We start from the raw sequence: 19835 nt of genomic DNA, 5'->3' as shown, positions 1-19835 counted from the left end.
ACTATATTACTACCACATTACTATCACATTACTACCACACTACTACTTTATGACTACTACGTCTACTACATTACTGCTACATGACACAAGCAATGTGGAAGAGATATTGCCACTCTTGCCTATAGATTAAATTCCATAGACATTCTATCAACTATAAGAGTTAAAACTTACAAGCAATCATGTTCTTGAATCTGTTCTTTTGCCTGTTGTCGTCTTCCTCTCCAACTTCACTGGCAAACTGCTTACCTTTGTTAAAGCCCTGTAAAGGAGTCGGCAGTTTGACAGATTACAAGACATAACCATCAATCATATAACATTATTTTCAAAATAGAAACCTTGACTTAGTGTTCAGAAGGATGCTAGGCTTAGCTCAACAAACTGAGAAACTAATTTATTGATAATTGAAAAAAAAATATAACTGATGCAATTCTATTTCAAAACAGAACATCATTTGCATTATTTGTGTCAAGATTTGTAATTAATGTGCGAAAAATTAACCACGATATTAGTAAGCCTGATTAATAAAAACAAAGAAACAAAGGCCAGATAAAGTAATAACATATTGTAAAAACAACTTTTACTCAAAGCACTTCCAAACTTTCGATTCCTAGTTGTCCTAATGATCTTTTAATTTTACCATATATGTTTATTGAAGAAAAAAACTCAGATTTCATATCTTGATCCTGTTCGAGTGAAGCAAATAGAAACATGATATTTATTGGCACCAACGCTAAAATCACTAGCGATCACTTGAGATAACAAAGATTTAGACCAAACAATCATAAATGCCATGCAAATAAATATTTAACGCTGCTCAGCAATGCTAAACATTTTGCAGTAAGTTTTTAGAACTTGAGGCCACTTAGCATATCTGATAAATATTGTGTCACTACATACTAGTATAATAAACTTATAATTACTTCTTTTGTATTTTTGCTCTCTGTTTACTTTGGTAGATTCTTAGTGACATTGCCATCTACATGATCTGATCAAGCTACTTATATCTTTCTTGAAAGCTGAATGAAATAGTCATTAGTAATTTAAAGAAGATAAGTTGAATTGTGCATCAGATGGGCTGTATGTCACAGCTATGTCAATTTAAACACTGTCCCTCCTCACCATCAAGAAAATTTCATGAGATTGCTGGAAAATATGCTCAGATAATAGCTCTTTAAAGTCATTGGTGTTAACTCCCAAGTAGTCAGGTAATGGTCAACCGTGCACAAATTTCAACAAATAGTTTACTGCCGCTCTAAAAGTATTTATCCACACCGCCATATTGAACTATCTATTGCACTCATCAATGACTGGGACTCATTTGTAGTATCAATGCCTCAGGGAAAGTACTTTTGAAAGCTTGTGAGCTTTTGAAAATTTAGTACTATTCAGCAGATGATATTTTAGGCTTGCTAAATTTGATCTTCATTCTGAAGATCTTTTAGATTGTATTTGAGATTGTATAAAAATTGATGTATCTGGAAATATAAAGGACAGCAGATGAACAGGATTTTCCCATGATTTCAAGGAATCTCTTATTTATGTAAATCAATTTCATTACTTCTTCGACATTATCAGCATACCAGATATTTTGTAAATGTTGTAACCTTTTTAAACCAAGATCTAGCTTATCTTTCCACTCAAAATAATACTTTAAAATGCGACCAACCTGAAATTGTTGCTCTAAGGTGTTGGACTTGCTTTCTTCACAGTTTTTCATGTAAGTTTCAAGATTGGTGACAAGGACCGGGACAGGTTTTACAATGTTGATGTAAAGATCGTCTCCATCCGCTTCAGTTACGACTGCAACAGGTTCTACATCTGGTTTAAATGCTGAAGATGAAGTTCCTGTCAAATGTTGGAAAATACATTTCAACAAGTAATCATGTGTCTTCATTCAAAAAGCTGAAATCTTTAAAATTGCTAATAAGTCATAAAATACAATCATATTGATGTCGATGGGGCCATATGGAGAATGGTGAATGCATGGAAGTAGATTTGACTGTAATTAAATATATAAATTTAAATTCGCTCTCAATATAAATACACCATTATTGCTTTCTTCAACAGTTATATCCAAACCTTCAAAATTAAACCTTCAAACAATAAATTTCCCAATTGGATATCATAAGTATAAAACAATGTATTAATAGCAGTAAATTATCAAAGAGCAATTATAAAGATAAGTGGTATACATTAAGAATTATTTTCAAATTCTCAAGACGAACTGTATTGGTTTTGCAATCATCTAATCTATATTTTCTACCGTTATTAGACTAGCTAATTAGGGCAAGCCAGTTTCCAAAGTGCACCATGTACTGTAAACATAATAATGTCTATTGCTTTAAAAGGCAATTTACATTTACAAATGTAGAAATTTAAGAAAGGCATAACTGAGAACATGCCGTCTTATGAAAGAAGGCATGCGGTGAAGGGAATTAAGAAAGAGTGAGCTTTATATGATTACCGTTACAGCATCGAAATCAATAAAGTATTCTAATTAAAACTCAATTGTTGATCATTCTCCTAAACACAGGTTGTATTAAGTCTCCGCAAAAACCATCTGGAAATTAGGTTATTGGTTTATCGAGAAAACCCAACAAGTAATGTTGACACATAATTCGTGTAACAGAGTAGCAGAGTCTATCAGAGTAAACAAATGTCGGAAAATTTTTCCAAGAGATAATTAGAGAGAGAAATGTGATTTCATGTATAAATGAACATACCAAACTTTGTCCGTGTAGCCTGTGAGTCATTCATACCTTTGTCACTCTTGCTCTTCCTCCGCCTAAAATAATCCAAACAACAACTCTTTGTGAGTGCATGATTTAGCCTTCACATACAATTCTCAAGTTACTGCACATATACAAAATTCTATTGATATATATATATATATATATATATATATATATATATATATATATATATATATATATATATATATGTGACTGTTTGCAATGTAGGTATAGCCATTCTAAAAATGCAAACAAATAACATGATAAAGAGAAAAGAAAGAATAAGAAACCATTTGGTAAGTTTTTGATTGTGTAACATAGAAGGGAAAATAGATAAGCCCATTCAGTGGCTCAGATTTAAAACAGTAGAGATTCTGTCATGGGACAATTAAGCGACTACAAAGTATGATCATAGTTATTTTTACCTTTAGTTTGGAAATATGTAACATCATCAGTAATTAAAGTAGTCCCTCATTATGGTTGCCCTACCCATATCCAATGACATAACTTACCTGGGCCACATTGTACATTTTTAGACTATCACATACACAGACTGTTTAAATTCGATAACAGAAAGTATATTGCTACTCTTTTTTTCTTATCTCTCTTTGAAAAGCTTATGATGAAATAATGCATTGTGAATGTTTGTGTGTTACTTAAGAACGATCGTGTTGGTAAGAGAGGATGGCTGTTTACCCTAAGGTAGAACAGTAAAGACCACCTAGAGGTAACAAGTTACCAGTGAGTTGGCAGCTAAATGGGAAAATGAATGATTTGAATGGTGCAAGGTAAGATACAAAAAGGGTACAACACAGCTATCCTAAACGTCATGCATTCTCATGTTATATATCAGTTGTCATTTATTCTCATATGTCAGTTCTATTGTGTGTCTATATCATGATCATGCTTATCAAACAAACCTAATCCTTAGACAGTCCTTAGTGACAAATGAACAAATTAGGTGGATCCCTACAATGAGAAAACAGTTACTAAAATGTTGTTTTACGTTGAAGAAACCATATCAAAGAATGTGTTAGAAGTGAATAAGCAGCATATAGCTGGTCTGTAGAGTTTCCAAATAACATGACCCTTCTACTATACATAAAACAATACTATGAAATATTATGTTTAAAACTTACATATATATAACCAGTAGTACCAGCAGCACAATCAAAAGGAATGCTCCAATTGTGGATCCAACAATTAAACCTGCAGACGGACCTGCATATCATAATAGAAGAAAGACAATTTAGAGCAAGAAATAAAGGAAGAAGAATAACATGTACAAGATTAAGAAAATTCAAACTTAAGGCAAGGTAGAAGATGATTAGAGTAAGCTAGTACAATTGCATGTTACACCAATAATCTACTAGCTACACATCAATATCAACAAGACATTGTACTATGACTTCTAAAGGAATTAAGGAAGGATGCGGCGAATGGTGAGTTACAATGCCCAATTACGCTCAAGTGTTGAACACAAGCTTATGTAGGTACAGTACCACAATTAGAGAAATGTACATCTGCCTGAAATGTTAACAGTCAGAAAATGGAGGAAGTAATTGTGGTATGATATCTGCATACATATATCAGGGGAAGAATTAATTAAGCTGGGTGCTGTTTGTGTAGGGGGTTTAATTTAATTTCCTTAGATTGTCAATTATGTCCCTTCTTTCAAAGTGGGACAAAAGCTAGGGGTTAATTGGTATGTCATCTCTGAGCTAAACTTGGAAACTATTAAATGAATCGCACCTTCAAAGGCTCTTAGTCATCTTAGTACATCATTTATGTTGATGTTTGGAACGAGAGGGGGGGGGGGGGGTAGGGTGGGGGGCATGTTGTTTATCCTGACATCACCAGACCCATGGAAGTGTGAGGTAAAGTAAAATGAACATATGTGTGGGGTATGTGCCCATGTCATCCCCATTATTCTTTGAGACCACTTTTTGCTACCCTGATCCCATAACATGTACAAATTCTACCTAGTTTACCTTTTTTTTTTGGGGGGGGGGCAGATGACTTATCGTACTGCCATTACTACAGTTAACATATCCACTTCACCTGTCTTGCATGGCGGTGTTTCATGAAAAAGGTTGGTACCCATGTCTCCTTTTCCTTCAAGTCCTTCACGAACAACAGCAATTGCAAACGTGTAATTGGAAACTTCAGTCAAGTTTACAAATTCAAACCACAGTTCCAAATTTTCACCTTGGTGAGGTACCATATCATTGGCAGTCCATGATAAATTAGCAGTTAACTTATGGTAAGGGATATAACCACAGATTGGTGGAGTTCCGACATCCAATCCTTCTTGCCACCTTCTCCATGTTATATTCACTCTATCACAGCTGCTTGCCCCAAGTTCAGGTGCTGAGGACAAAGCTGGTAGTACTGAAGATGCAGAAAACAAGGTACAGAAAATCACTGGTAATATTTACCTGTTCATTATCTCAGGTATCACAAATATATTACCTGTATGATAAATTGACCAAAATATGAATGTATGTATATATATATATATATATATATATATATATATATATATATATATATATATATATATATTTATATATATATCCATCACAGCTACAGATGCCAACCACCCTTCACCGTGCCCCCCTCTTCCCCCTTTCTACACTTGTCTCATCACATATATAAGTAATCCTAACAATTTACCACACCATAAACATTTACTATTGTAGATATGTCCACATATTTGTTAACAAGATGGATATAAATACTGCAGCTGAATTTTGACTCACTTGGTAAAAGGTGAGTTACTTCATCACTGAAAGGGCTCTCACCACCAGCAGTAGTCAGTGTCATTCGGAAGGTGTAAGTTTTTCCCACCATTAGATTCTCAAATATGTGTGATGTAGCATCAGGATCCAGAATATCCTTCGTTCCTTCATCATTTGGTTCCACGTCATTTGAAGAGTAGTAGATGATGAACTTAGACACACCACTTCCGCAGTTAACTTGTTTATCCGAGGGTACCTTTTCAAATGCAGTGCAGTAGACATTTTCAAATGTAAGATCCTCCTTTCAACTATCTTTACATACCTCTAACTGGAAGATTATCTAATACTCGTACCTTACATCAAGATTTTACGAACAGTCATTTGTCAGTAGAAAGATACCATGATGTATTACTACCGGTACCTGGTATGCGTGGTTACACAATATATGGAAAGAGTTGGAATGACATCAATTTACATACAACTATATGTTTATGTCACATTATTAACATTTTTCGGTATGAAAGTTTACAGACGGGTACCTCAAATTTTATCATAACAAAAGCAAGCAAAGGCTACTGGCATGGTTAACTGATTCCTTGCCCTCTCAATATACCAAAATCTACACTAATAGCTCTATACACAACCGTAAAAATGTAAGTTCAACCGCATAGCAAAGCAGGACAAACCAGATACATTAACTTTCATGCCAGCTGTGGAATTCACTTCACCAATTTTATTCATTTCAACTCAATAAATGTCCAAGTACATTGCTCCATTTATGCGAAGCAAAATCAGAACTGTATATGAGAAGGTACTGGCCTCCTTGCTTGATTATAAGCAATCAATACAATATGTAACTCTTACTGTTTACCACATCTACTGTGAAATCTGATTTTTTTCCAAAACAACAATGGAAAATGGAGATAACATTGCAAAACCAGCATCCATTGTGGGATTGCAGAGAAAGATACTACCATAGCAATGTTCTTCATACCTCTATGAAATTCTGATTCGTGATCTAAATTTGTGAAATTTATCTTCGTGAACAGAGCAAAACTTTGGGGACTTAATAAACTAACAAAACTATTACCATAGGGATACTAAACTGGCAAAAAAGGTAAAACAATATGGGACTAGACTTGTTTCAAGTGAATAGTGTTAAATCTGCAATATGCATGTTAATAAAAGAATTTAGCTTATATTTGACATACCTGCCAAGTTATCTCTACATTTTCTTGCCTTTCACCAGCAACATTTGCTTGAACTTCTTCTGGACCACTTAATGGAACTGAAAAGGATCAATAGATTGAAGTAACTAGTAACTTAATTCTGTATAAAATAGTAGACCTTCCTTTGTGTATTTTAATATAAAGCTAGTTAAAAATAACATTATGTTATTGACATGTGCACTAGACTCTGCAAAATAGACAGGCAAAAAAAAAAATGCAATAAATTTGATATAGTGTAGAGGTTTCATTGCATTGAATAATCAGTTGCATTGTATTTTTAACAGAGAGTATTTTACAGAGATATACCCCATCCTATAGCTTACCCTAGGTTTACCTTTACACCCAGACGAATTTAAGGCAGGAAAACCCTGGAATTCTCTGGAATATAAGCCAGGAAAAGCCTGGATTTAACCCAGGGAAATCCAGGGAAATTCCTGGGTTTGAAAATGGTAATTCGGACAGGAAAAGCCCGGTAAAGCCTGGTTTATATAACTCATTTAGAGCCAGGTAAAGGCCGGACAAGCCTGGATGGTTAACCCAGGTTTACCCCGGAAAAGCCAGGTCTCTATTGTGTGAGTGAAGAGCCAGGTAAAGGCCGGACAAGCCTGGATGGTTAACCCAGGTTTACCCCGGAAAAGCCAGGTCTCTAGTGTGTGAGTGAAGAGCCAGGAAAAACCAGGAAAAGCCTGGTATGCACACCCAGGATTACCCAGGAAAAGCCAGGTCCCTGTTTATATCAGTGAGGAGCCAGGAAAAGCCAGGTATACATACCCAGGATTACCCCGGAAAAGCCAGGTGTCCATGCTTACCCTATATAAATTATCTTGCTGGCTAGTTGGCAGTTACTTTTAGCTTATAGGAGGTTTAAGTGTGTTTGTGGTATAGGAAATTTTCATAACTTAAAATCATGAATTATATGTAAGGGTGTTAGCCACTGAAAATAAATGTTTGTTCTTGATCAGAGAACTCTGGGTTTGGTGTGATGACCAAACACAGAACAAGACACATAAAAATGGAACACTCAACTGGATTGGATCAAAATAAATTATAATTATGAATAACAAACAATATACAGCTGATCTGGGCCCAGTCAAAGAATTAAATCAAATGACTTAGAGTCGTGAGGTGCACCCAAATGTTAAAGTAAATACACTTAATTTATAAATCTGTTCTGGTGAGTTGGCGTGCTGGTGACATCAGACCTGTACAGATCTTCCACGACATCAGTATAGTTGAACAGATTAAATTGTATGATAAATTTCCGATCCCAACCAAATAGTATCCTTTAATTAATAAGCAATAGTGTCCCAGGGTATCCTTTCAGTAAAATACTGTCAGTTAACCAAATGGTGTCCTGGAATATCCTTTATGGTAAAATAATATCCTCTAAGTAAATAATATCCTTTATGGTAAATAATGTCCTTTATAGTAAAATGCATGCCAGACTGTCTGGTGAATACCACTCCTTCCATAAAATAATAAGGACTACATGTAACTTGATTTTGTAAATTAAGGTTTAAAACAAACTATCCAGCATTAAAACTATATTTCTCCTCTTTTACAACTGTCTTGCTCCAATACTCATGGCCAACTGCCTAACTTCCTATACCCTCACAAAACTCCTTTGTTCCTATAATATATATGCACAGACCCCTTTTCCTGTGAGAGCTAATTTCCAGGAAGAACAACTTCCACGACATCAGTATAGTTGAACAGAATAAATTGTATGATAAATGTCCCATCCCAACAAAATAGTATCCTTTAATTAATAAGCAATAGTGTCCCAGGGTATCCTTGCAGTAAAATAATGTCAGTTAAACAAATGGTGTCCCAGAATATCCTTTACGGTAAAATAATATCCTCTAAGTAAATAATATCCTTTATAGTAAATAATGTCCTTTATAGTAAAATGCGTGCCAGACTGTCAGGTGAATATCACTCCTTCCAAAAAATAATAAGGACTACAGTAACTTGATTTTGTAAATTAAGGTTTAAAACAAACTATCCAGCATTAAAACTATATTTCTCCTCTTTTGCAACTGTCTTGCTCCAATACTCATGGCCAACTGCCTAACTTCCTATACCCTCACAAAACTCATTTGTCCCTATAATATATATATACACAGACCCCTTTTCCTGTGAGAGCTAATTTCCAGGAAGAACAAAGATAGTTGCTTAGCAACCCAGAAGAGAGAAATCTTAATCCCCCCGACCACAAAACAACTTACAAATATACTGTACAAATGTATAGCCCTCTGTACAGTGAGCACTAAACTAATAAACAAGTAAACCTATGGTACAAAAGAAAACTTTATGTAAGAGCTGACCATCTTACAACTAGCTAATACTGGGTAAAAGGCAAGCTTGGCTTTTCCTGCCTAGCCAGGACAGCATTCCACTCTTGTTTCCTGCCTATTGTGGACTTGTGAGGCTGGGTGAAGCCAGGAAAAGGCTGGACTTTCAAAATCCTGGCTTTTCCTGCCTAGCCAGGACAGCATTGCCCTCGCTTTTCCTGCCTAGTGTGGACTTGTTAGGCTGGGTGAAGCCAGGAAAAGGCTGGACTTTCAAAGTCCTGGCTTTTCCTGCCTAGCCAGGACAGCATTGCCCTCGCTTTTCCTGCCTAGTGTGGACTTGTTAGGCTGGGTGAAGCCAGGAAAAGGCTGGACTTTCAAAGTCCTGGCTTTTCCTGGCTACCTGAGGCAGGAATAAAGCTTGGATATCCAGGGAAAACCGGGGTTTTCTTGACTCTTGCTTAAAAGCCAGGAATTATTTTCGTCTGGGCAATCTATTATAGCAAGGAGTTCACAGAGTATTAATTACCTTTCTATTAATCAGTCTGAACGCAATAAATTATAAGAATATACTTTTCAATCCCAGTAGAACAATAACACTTTGACCTCCACATTAACTCTTTACAGCAGAAACCTACATCTGTCTGTAACATATATCTGCACAGATCACTGCCAAGGAATTAACCTTGAGTATGGTGACATCCGTGATGTCACAGTGTTGTTAATCAGTATCCATGCCTCTGTTTCGTATGAGAGAGTGCAAATGAGAGGACACAGTAACTTCCTGTCTGGCCCATGCCTGGTCCATACCTAAGTTATATAACTTGTATATTTTATTTTTTGGAAGTCAGCAGTAGATGTTCCATAAGTCCATTCAGTAGCAATATGTAGTTGGTTACATTGCATACTCATTCAGAAAATTTCCATTAGTATTGGAGTAGTTGATACAAACATGTAGTAGTTAATAGTGATGTAGAGTAGTTTTTCTGATCAGCAAGCATACCTCCCAATAAATCATGAAGTCACTGACTTAAAACTATATTGCTGCAGCGCTATTATTATTTGTTTGCTCACAAACCACTTTTAGAAATTCATGGAGGAGTGCTGTGAAACTATTAAAACGTCCATTTCAATCATATGGCAAAATAACATCTAGAAGGGTAGGAAAGAATCAACAAAATTTAACACTGGCAAGAAATGCATTTAGTATCACATGCACTAACTTTTATATGTCACAAGCAACAAATTGATGTAAAAAATAACTATAAGCCTATGCACTGTGATGTAATCTACTGCAAAATACCTGTACAAATGGTAGTAGCATTCAGCATTGGACTCTTTGGACCTTCTCCCATCTCTCCTTCCCTTACTGCTGCTACACTGAATGAGTACCTTTTCTCTGGTGTGAGGGCCGTAAATGTGAAATTCAAGGCCTTGATAGAGGTAGACGTATCCTGGATAGACCAATCCTGTTCTGATGCCAGCTTGTAGTAAGGTGTATACCCGATGACAGGGGGGTCCCCATCTTCAGTTTCTTCATCCCATGCTGACCAGCTGATGGTGACTGTTGAATTAGTTATAGCACCTTTCTTTGGAGCAGATTTCAGTACAGGCAGATCTAGAGGCCCAAATGGTAAAGTAGTAAAGAAAACACAGATGTTTCATCAGACGTGAACATGGTCTATTGCTTTATACAATGAACACTATAAAACCATTAGAGAATGAGCAATGTTCCCTTCAATGTCTACAGTTGGACATGGATTGTAGTTCTGAAGTCAGCTGTATAGTAGGCCTAGTCGAAATCTGGTGATAATACTACTTATGCACATATAACATAAATACTGCATTTGGTAATGTTGTTGCTACCTTTAGGGATAGTCTGTAATTAATTTAAAGTTATATTAAGGTGTGTACAATTAAGTGTAATTAATAGCTAGTCATAGGTTGCAATCAGTTGCAATTTTTGTCTTATAAAATATTGCAAGAATTGCAAGCAATGAACATATGGTGAAGGCCAGACTGTTAGAATACAACCTGACTGTACGTGAGCTACCTGATCATCACGAAAATCCTCAAGTTCCACTTTATTCTACTATTATTCAAAGTTGATAAAGCAGTTTCAATGTATATCATTATTGTGAAGAAAATCCTACACTAAAAGCAAGGTGCAACCTTTAACCATGGACAAACATTTTGTCTAAACTATGTGATATAAAATAACCTTTTGATCTTTGCCAATGTGCAAGGATCAATTTATACAGACTGAAGTTAAATAAACATTGAATCTGGAGATATCGTATTTAAAAGGTTTGATTCTGACACATGTTGACTTCACTAACATTCATCTATACCAAAAACAATTTAATACTCGTACTCACCAAAGTACATGGAACAATAAACCACATAATAATATCAAACAACATTAATGTTGAAACTTATGTTGCCTTACATAGTCTTCAGATTGAAGATTAAATAAAACATAGGAAAGAAGAAAACATTAAAACTCAGTTTACCTATTGGTACGTTGTATAATTGTAACGTTAACAAGAAGCATGAAATTCTTTGATACACCAATTTCAAAAGAGTAATAAGAAAACAAACCTCCAAATGTAACTAAAACAAATAAAGCAAGTGTGGTAGCATGAGAGCATATTGTGTTTACATTACGGTAAACTTCAAACTTTCTTCTCTAGAACTAAAGACATTGTCATATCATGGTTAGTTTAATTTATATTTAACATCCTCCTTTAGGTTATCTTCTAAGGAGACCATGGTTGACCCCTATTCCTAAAGTACAAGGGTAACACATGTAATTATGCTACTCACCAAAAACATATATAGTTATGTTATATACTGCATATTTCTTGCCATCTTTCCTCAGCTGACAGTAAAGTGTCTGTCCATCTGTGACATTATCTACCATGAATGGAGCAGTTCTTGTTGTTGCATTACCAAAAACCACTTCACGAGAAATGCCATTGTCATCTAAATTCTCATGGTCTCTTGACAGAACAAAATTTAATTGATTAATATATGAAGGACTTGGACCCTTGGCAGCTGTGCAAGTCACAGGAACTGTTACTCCAGGATTCTTACGAGTATAGGCGGCATCAATAAGACCTACATGAGAAAATAATGAGAAACAATAAAGTGGTATTAAAGTATATAGAATATCATACTGTGATAAATCTCCACTGTCTTTTATATTGCGACGATAAATATTTTATGAAAATGTGCTGAGATTGTGTAGAGCAATGTACTTAATGAATTTATAAATTAACAAATATATTACCTAATATATTGCCATTCTCCCACCTTTCCCCCAGTTTTCAAGGAGTACACCTTTAGTAATATATCCCATGACAAATGTGCTGTTGCTAGACTCAAACCTTAATTGTGATAATCTACAGTATAATGACAGAGAACAATCTGGCAGAGCAAAGATGTTAGAAACTAATTCTTATCATAATTCTAACAATGTCATGTGTTCCACTTCAAGAAATTAATGTAATTTTCTGTTGATTTAGCAGTAATATGCATGGTATAATCAATAACAAACTAAAAGAACATTTATAGCATCCAAACTAGATAATGTCTAAAAGGTGTTACACATTTTGTGAATAAATAACTAATACAAATTGTTGGTCAAGTGTACATAATAACCAGAAAGTTACTTACCTATCTGACATAAATTTGGTGGGTAAAGTTCAACCCATTCAGAATTGCAATGTTCAGAACACTCTCCTGTTACTTGGTTGCAGTACTCTTTTGAACAGTGACAATCTTCTGCACACTTTTCCCCAAATCGTGCCCCTTCACATTCTGCAAATTAATAGGTTCTACCTTTCATTTTATTGACATTTAATATTAGTGTGTCTTTGCATATCATAAAATATAATATCTTCCTCTCCGGATATTGTAAACGAAGTTTCAAGTAATTAACTGTCATTGTAGTGTTATTGTTTGTTAATGCAAGATACCTGTACTAGCTACGAAACAATCCTGTAGCCTTACAGATATTAAAATATATGTAAAATCAGTGCCATTCACCAGTTTAATATCTCTTTAAATATAATTTTGTTTTAAATTGATATTAGTGCAAAATGTACCAAACTGTCAAGGCAGATGATTTTGACTATCTGGTTAATTGCATATAAATAGACAACACAGGTGAGAAAGGCTAGCACTCATCACAAAAAGTGCAACTACTGTTTATGCATTTACAACATGATACCAAGTTTGATGACAATCATTGGTATGTCTACTTCACACTTAATTTTAAGTAGTATAAAAGAGACCGTTTACACTTTTTTTTGTGGTGGTTAAATGTGGTGGGTAAGTGTGGATGGTGAACTGAAAGTTAATAATACATAGTGTTAAAGTTTTATATAGGTGTAAAAGTATATATAGGTATTTATACATCATGTTCAATCATAGATGTAGGTATACAATTACATTGATAAAGTATACTGGTAAAAGTAGATTTAAGCTTAGATCTTAATACATTTATATAAGTGTATATAGGTATTTAAACATTTATAAACTAATATTTAGGCCTAGGTATTTATATAGTTATAAAAGTATGTTATGGCCAAGGTATATTTATATATTATTAAAGTATACTTGTAAGATTGATACATAGGTATATATATATTTATAAAAGTCTGAATTATAAAACTCATAGCCAGACATACCAGACAATAAATAAATAATGTTAATTACTACTTTAGTCCACAAATAATTGACGAGAAACGAAAAAGAAAAGAAAAAAGAAAAAAAGGGAATGAACGAAAACGGCAAATACCATCAGTGAACTAGGTTTGAACGGTCTCTCCTATACTACTGGCATCTACACTTAAAGTATGATATTTGTCTAGCACATGAATTTAAATGAGAAGGGGATGTTTATAACTTTTATGACTTTCAATGAATTTAGTTATGTTTGTGCTGGTAATATTCTCTTACTTGATATTTCAGCAGGTGTTACCATTCTTACTTATGTGTTACCTTGACAACTGTTCCCTGTCCATCCAATGTCACAGCTAGAACTTCCAGTACAGCTTCCTGTATATTTGTCACATGCATCAGACTGGCATTTGTCGCATGTCTGTAGGCAACTGGCTCCGTAGGTTCCTGGATCACAAGCTGATAGATGAGAAGAGAAAAACTTACTATTCAAAATAATAAGACAGCTAGAACAGGTAGTTGTAACTCATCTGTAAACTAGAATGAAGTCTCCTTTAATTATTTTCAAATTCTATTATTTTCATGTTGCAATTTCTGGTTGCATTTGCAACAAGTAACATAGTAAGTTTCCTCTTTTGTTCATACAAAAAAAAAAATATTCTACATTAAACTATTGAAAAACACCTAAAAATACTGTCGATTCATTCCTAGCTTTCGAATTCATCAAGTTTATGAAGGAAAAAAAATGTTGGAAAACTTGATATGATATGATAGGATATGATATAATATGAAGTGATTAAATGAGGGGTTAACCAACAATCTATAGGGCTCAAACATGCAATTTTGATCTCAGAATATTATTATATTAATATTATTATATACAGTGGCGTAGGAAGTTACTTTTGAGTGGGGGGGCTGAAGACTGATGGCCGGCCTGGGGGAGGGGTCTAAGGGGAGGGGGTGTCCCCCTCCCCTTTGGATTTTTTTTGCATTTCCAGGTGGCCTCAGATGCAATTTGGTGCAATATAGAACACTTCAACACCATCTCTATTTTGTAAACTTAATTTTGTATTTTCACCTGGCCTTAGATGCAATTTGGTGCTCCAAATGAGATATTTTTCTCATTTGGAAATGAAAAGGGGTTTTTTGACTTGCGAAGTGGGGGGGCGGAATGATACTTCCGCCCTCCACATTTTTCACTGGGGGGGCTTGTGCCCCCCAGCCCCCCCGGTTCCTACGCCCTTGATTATATTAGAAACTGTGAGAGGAAAATAATCAACAATTATCTCGAAACGGTAACCGAAAGTTTTTTACATTTACTGCAGTTAAAATTCCTGAAACAATGATCCCATTAAAACAACAAGAATGTGACAGTAATAGGCTATGAATGTAGTACATTGTACACCAAATTCTTAATTTCATATAGTGCTGCATGTACAGTAATTAATTAAATAGATTAATCTGTAAAAGTCAATGAACCTTGTAAAACTTGAATGGTGATATAGTGTCTAATTTGATTCTTTCGCCAAAAAAACAACTTAGAGTAGTAGTTGTCACTTAATCACTATTTATAGTTTAACACTACATATTGTGGAGAATTCACATTGCATCAATCCATTAATGTCCTTCAAACAAGCAATTTTTGTGCACCAGAGACAAACATCAACATTAAAGTTGAGTAACAGTAAATTTTTGTAAAAAATATTTTATAGTTCTTTATATATTTGAACAACTATGAAATAACAATAAATATGAATTTAAATCAGTTTTAGATAACCACATGAAGTGGGGGTCACCAAACATCCGTAAAGGACCATTTTCTCTGTGTTGGGACCTGCAGACAAATGTTTACTAAATTTTAAAATCAACATTATTGGTACAATTTCAATGGGGATGCAACCTTTGTCTTATAATGAATATGTGCAGGGACAGTTGAGCAACCGACAGACAACTGTTGCATGTAATTTGGATGCACAGTATAACTACCATTTAATTTACATACATACAATAAGCTGTATCATGCAAGAACTGTACAGTTGTGGTGACTACTGTATTTTACAGTACAACTGTTTCTGCTGTTGATAGACTTGATCAGATTAAAAATGTTTCATTGTTTTCTTGTCTTACCAAGGGTGGTGTATAAGATTGCTTCACTGTAGGGCCATGACCACATGTGCTAGTGCTTGCAGATTGAACAACATGAAAAATCCTCCAAAATGTGGCTAGAGTAAATATTGAGATGACCACCCCACCCCCCTCCCTTCTGTTGCTTTTTTGTACTTTGGCTAAAATGGAAAGATACAGATTAGTTGTCAAACTGTACAGTGAACTGTAAAATACACAAAAATTAGGTCTAAAATAATACAATTGATTACATGTACTGGTAGAGTCTTCCTACCTATTTCTCTGTAATGGAAACATCTAATGTCTACCTACATATGTGTGTATCTGGACTCTTCCAATATAAGAAAGGGATGTGGAACACATTTATTAAATAACAATATAATAGATTTTTTTACATTTATATAGTGCCTTTGTTATGTAAATTGGGCATTCATTTAAATAGTTTGACCAATTTTAAAGTTTTTAGCACATGTTATCTAGTTTTTAAGCACCCTCTGCTTAAGTAATTAATTATATAACTATCAGTGCAGAACCAGAGTGGCATCCTTACATTCAAGTCAAGTTGGGGAGTCAAGAGATAACAGATGGAATATCATTTTGCTTTTTAAGATTTTCTTTTCAATTGTGACAAGTAAAGACATATCCTCTTGTACTGTGCATTTTTGATGTCCTTCAATCGATTCATACAGAGATTTCAAAATTTTAAAGTTCTGTACCACAGTGAAAACTGAATCGTGCGGATATGATAACTTGGTAGCATGTGTTTTAAGGATTACAGTACAAACTGAATACATGTGTAATTTCATCAAATGCAACTGGATTTGTTTGATTACACATATCCTCAGTTCTTACTGTAATCCTAATAGCACATGCTACTGATTTATACCACCATTCATGTTTTACTTTGGTTCAATTTATCCATAACCAACTTTTTCATGTTTTCTAACAGTAGTTGTACCAGAGGTCATTGTCTTAAACTCCAAAAGTCACATAGTAGGATTAATATTCGGCATAACTTTTTTTTCTAATAGGGTTGTGAATGAGTGGAACGGTTTGACTGAGAAAGTTGTACTTGCTTTGGACAAGCACTTTAAGCATTGTAATCAGGTCTGAGTGTTTGTGTCTTCAGTTTTTTTTCTCTCTATAGGGTCCATGATGGGGACTTAAGTGTCCCTCCTGATGCATTTTCTCTACTAAACTAAACTAACAAAATTTTCAGATTTACAGTAGTTACTCTGTTCTCTGTGTGTGTCGGGTGTGTCCTTACAGCATGTAGACCACCCCACCCACCCCACCTATGACAAACTATGAACAACATTAATTTGACTACATACTATTAAGATCAATGTATTTAACTAATTTAATGTAAAATAAATCGTGCACCATTCCGCCCCCCCCCCCAAAAAAAAAAAATACCCAGTTTTGGAAGTAGGTTTTTTGTAAATTTAGAAGCTTCAAAACCAATACTGAAATTTTACCTATTGAGATAACATCTAAATTCAAGTTTTTGTTTGACCAGTTTCAGCTCTCACCAAAAAATGTTATGACTTCAACTAGTTCAACATTTACAATTAAACATCAAAAATGTATTACCAATTATTTTCCTCATGAAACATAACTTTGGAAGGAAATTTAGAGCCTTTGTCATAGAAATTGAGGTACTACCTCAAGATTTTTGTAATGAAATGCTAGACTTTTTAAATCATTGGCAACATGTTCATGGTCAGTCACCATTCAAGGGCTGGGACGTATTACATATATTTGTATTTCTAATTTAATTTCCAGTTGTGGTTCTCTTCAGTGGTGGCATCATGCAGTGCACTGTGCAGTAGGCTATCCTAAAATGTCTTGTTGACAGGATATTTGCCTTAAAGAATGCCAGACTATATTGGTGGGGTTTTACATTGTAGCCCTTATAAGAAGGTTTTAACAATAGTTATTCTTTGTACAAAATTATTGGAAATAGATCACTTCGCTAAACTATTACATCACTACCACTTCCACCACCCTTGTCCCACACTACCGGTCTTTCCCAAAAGAAAATGTCAATTTCCAATATCCAATCATGGATTTTTGGCTGCATCTGGCAAAGCCAGTATCCAAACCAGAATTAAACTCCGAAAGCATGGATACATACCTGAAATATACTATACATTAGGAATGATAAAACCTTTACACTAGCATGATGGAATAGGAACAGATAATGAAATATTAAAGTAAAGCTCTACCGGTAAGACAGTCCAACCCCTTCCATCCTGTGTTACAGCTACAGCCATATGGATGGGCGAGGCAGAAAAGGTATTTACTGCATCTTTCAGGTTCGTCAGTGGTAGAACATTGCTTTTCACAGGTGTCTCCATATCTGTTTCCTCCACAACCTAACAGAAAAATATAAATTAATTAAAATTCCAACATTGTCACATGAGAAGCATCTCAAAGTCATGGATATGCAACTTTATTGTTTTTCAGTCAACACAGACGCTGTATGTTTTTAGTCATGTGCAGAACACTAAAATCTTTGAAAACATTATATCAGAAACAAAAAGTGCAAAGGTTTATTATCATACTTTTGAATGTTTCAAGTGTATTCAACAATGTCCTATAATGAGGCTAGTAAAGTTGACCTCAGTGTCATCAACACATTCAAAACATAATTTAAAAATGACAAAATAGGATACATACACCCTTTAATGCAGGGTTGGCCAGTTTTTACCAAGGCGGTTTAAACCGCCCAGTGGTCAAAACTAATTTTGTGCATAAACTGACATGTTTGTCAACCCAATAAGAGATTTTCATCTACAGCAAGTATCTAAGCCAAGTAGGCAGCTATCAAGCATTGTTCAAAGGACACATGTGGAACACAGATATACAATATTATTAAAGAGTAGGCCTACTGACACATATATTAATTTCCATGAAACTTCCTAACTACAATTTACAGTGTAAACTTAAACTGCAATTGAACTTGGAACAACTAATTTACTACATCTCAAAAAGGCATTTCAAGGTTTATGTTGACTTATCAGTACAGGGCAATTCTGTTAATAGTAAACCCCCTACCTGTATTGGCAAAAAAATTAAATTTGTTCAAAAAGGACAATTGGTGTCGGACGTACAGTACATCTCCAAAGAATGCCAATCTGTTTCTCAACACTTGTTCCCAATTGAGCTACTTGCTTGCATCATTCAATTAGTGAAAAGATACAACTAATATGTCTGATACTAATTATCACCATGTGAATTACATTTTGCATGTTCCCACTACATTTGTTGGTTGGTGTTCAAATATTTTGCACGGGTACGTCCGACACCGAAAAAATGTACGTCCGACACCAACAATATATATAAAGGTGATTTCTTGCAATTGCAACCATGCTGATAATTGTATGATGTAGTGCAATACTGAGTGTGTTAATAATTACACATAAACAACTTAAGAACTAAAATGTTCACACCCAACAGATATCTGAGATTAGTTTTTCTGTTCTTGAAAATGCAGTTGGTGCGAGACTGAGTGAGTCCGACACCGAGACCATAAGTAAACCCCATGCCCCATATAAGTAAGGATGATGAATTATTCCTAGATATGGATTAATAGGCATACTCAGGTGATATATTGCAGCCAAGTAAAACACAAATCTATTACACAACCTTGTTGATATATGAGGATATTTGCTTGCAGTCCGTCTTTTAGTTGAGAGAACAAATATCTAGAGTAGTACTGTAGGCCTGGCCTAGTACGGTGTAACTCATAAGAACATTAAAGTTGAGGCAAAGCCTAGTCAGAACATACATGTGACACATTCATCAGCTTCACATTTTTGTATATAATTACATACTGATCCTTGGGAAGAGAAGCAAATGGGAGAATACCTTAGAACAGATATTATGATCACTCCAATAGTATGCATTATACTCCACACTACCCAAGACCATCTGCAGAACTTTGTCGGGAGCTTCCAATTTATTTTAGAGTTTTGACCCGTTTAAACCTAGTTTTGACTGGTTTAAACCAGGTTTAAACCGCTTAGT

General features: G+C 34.8%; 1 protein-coding gene and 1 long non-coding RNA gene across 4 annotated transcripts in view; one reads left to right on the top strand and one right to left on the bottom strand.

The window, feature by feature from the left end:
* The window catches only part of LOC139984390 (receptor-type tyrosine-protein phosphatase F-like), a 49533-nt gene that overhangs the window by 20089 nt on the left and 9609 nt on the right, over positions 1-19835 (bottom strand). For all 3 annotated transcript variants that reach the window (XR_011799065.1, XM_071998298.1, XM_071998307.1), the window contains exons 6-17: positions 18032-18181; positions 14001-14138; positions 12672-12815; positions 11820-12113; positions 10297-10611; positions 6685-6761; positions 5495-5729; positions 4794-5123; positions 3872-3953; positions 2724-2785; positions 1667-1845; positions 172-259 (exon numbers count right to left, since the gene is read on the bottom strand). Coding sequence is in view for 2 of the 3 variants with exons in the window: in XM_071998298.1 (XP_071854399.1) it covers positions 172-259; positions 1667-1845; positions 2724-2785; positions 3872-3953; positions 4794-5123; positions 5495-5729; positions 6685-6761; positions 10297-10611; positions 11820-12113; positions 12672-12815; positions 14001-14138; positions 18032-18181 (2094 nt within the window). In the remaining variant the exon portion in view is untranslated. The remainder of the gene's footprint in view (positions 1-171; positions 260-1666; positions 1846-2723; positions 2786-3871; positions 3954-4793; positions 5124-5494; positions 5730-6684; positions 6762-10296; positions 10612-11819; positions 12114-12671; positions 12816-14000; positions 14139-18031; positions 18182-19835) is intronic.
* On the top strand, positions 7050-7449 carry LOC139984594 (uncharacterized). The gene is made up of 2 exons (XR_011799101.1): positions 7050-7263; positions 7345-7449. It is a non-coding gene; the product is annotated as an uncharacterized lncRNA (long non-coding RNA).

This window comes from Apostichopus japonicus, chromosome 2 (assembly GCF_037975245.1).
Source record: "Apostichopus japonicus isolate 1M-3 chromosome 2, ASM3797524v1, whole genome shotgun sequence".
Taxonomy (NCBI): domain Eukaryota; kingdom Metazoa; phylum Echinodermata; class Holothuroidea; order Aspidochirotida; family Stichopodidae; genus Apostichopus; species Apostichopus japonicus.
Note: the sequence above shows the minus strand (reverse complement) of the source record. Positions and strands in the feature narration are given on the sequence as shown.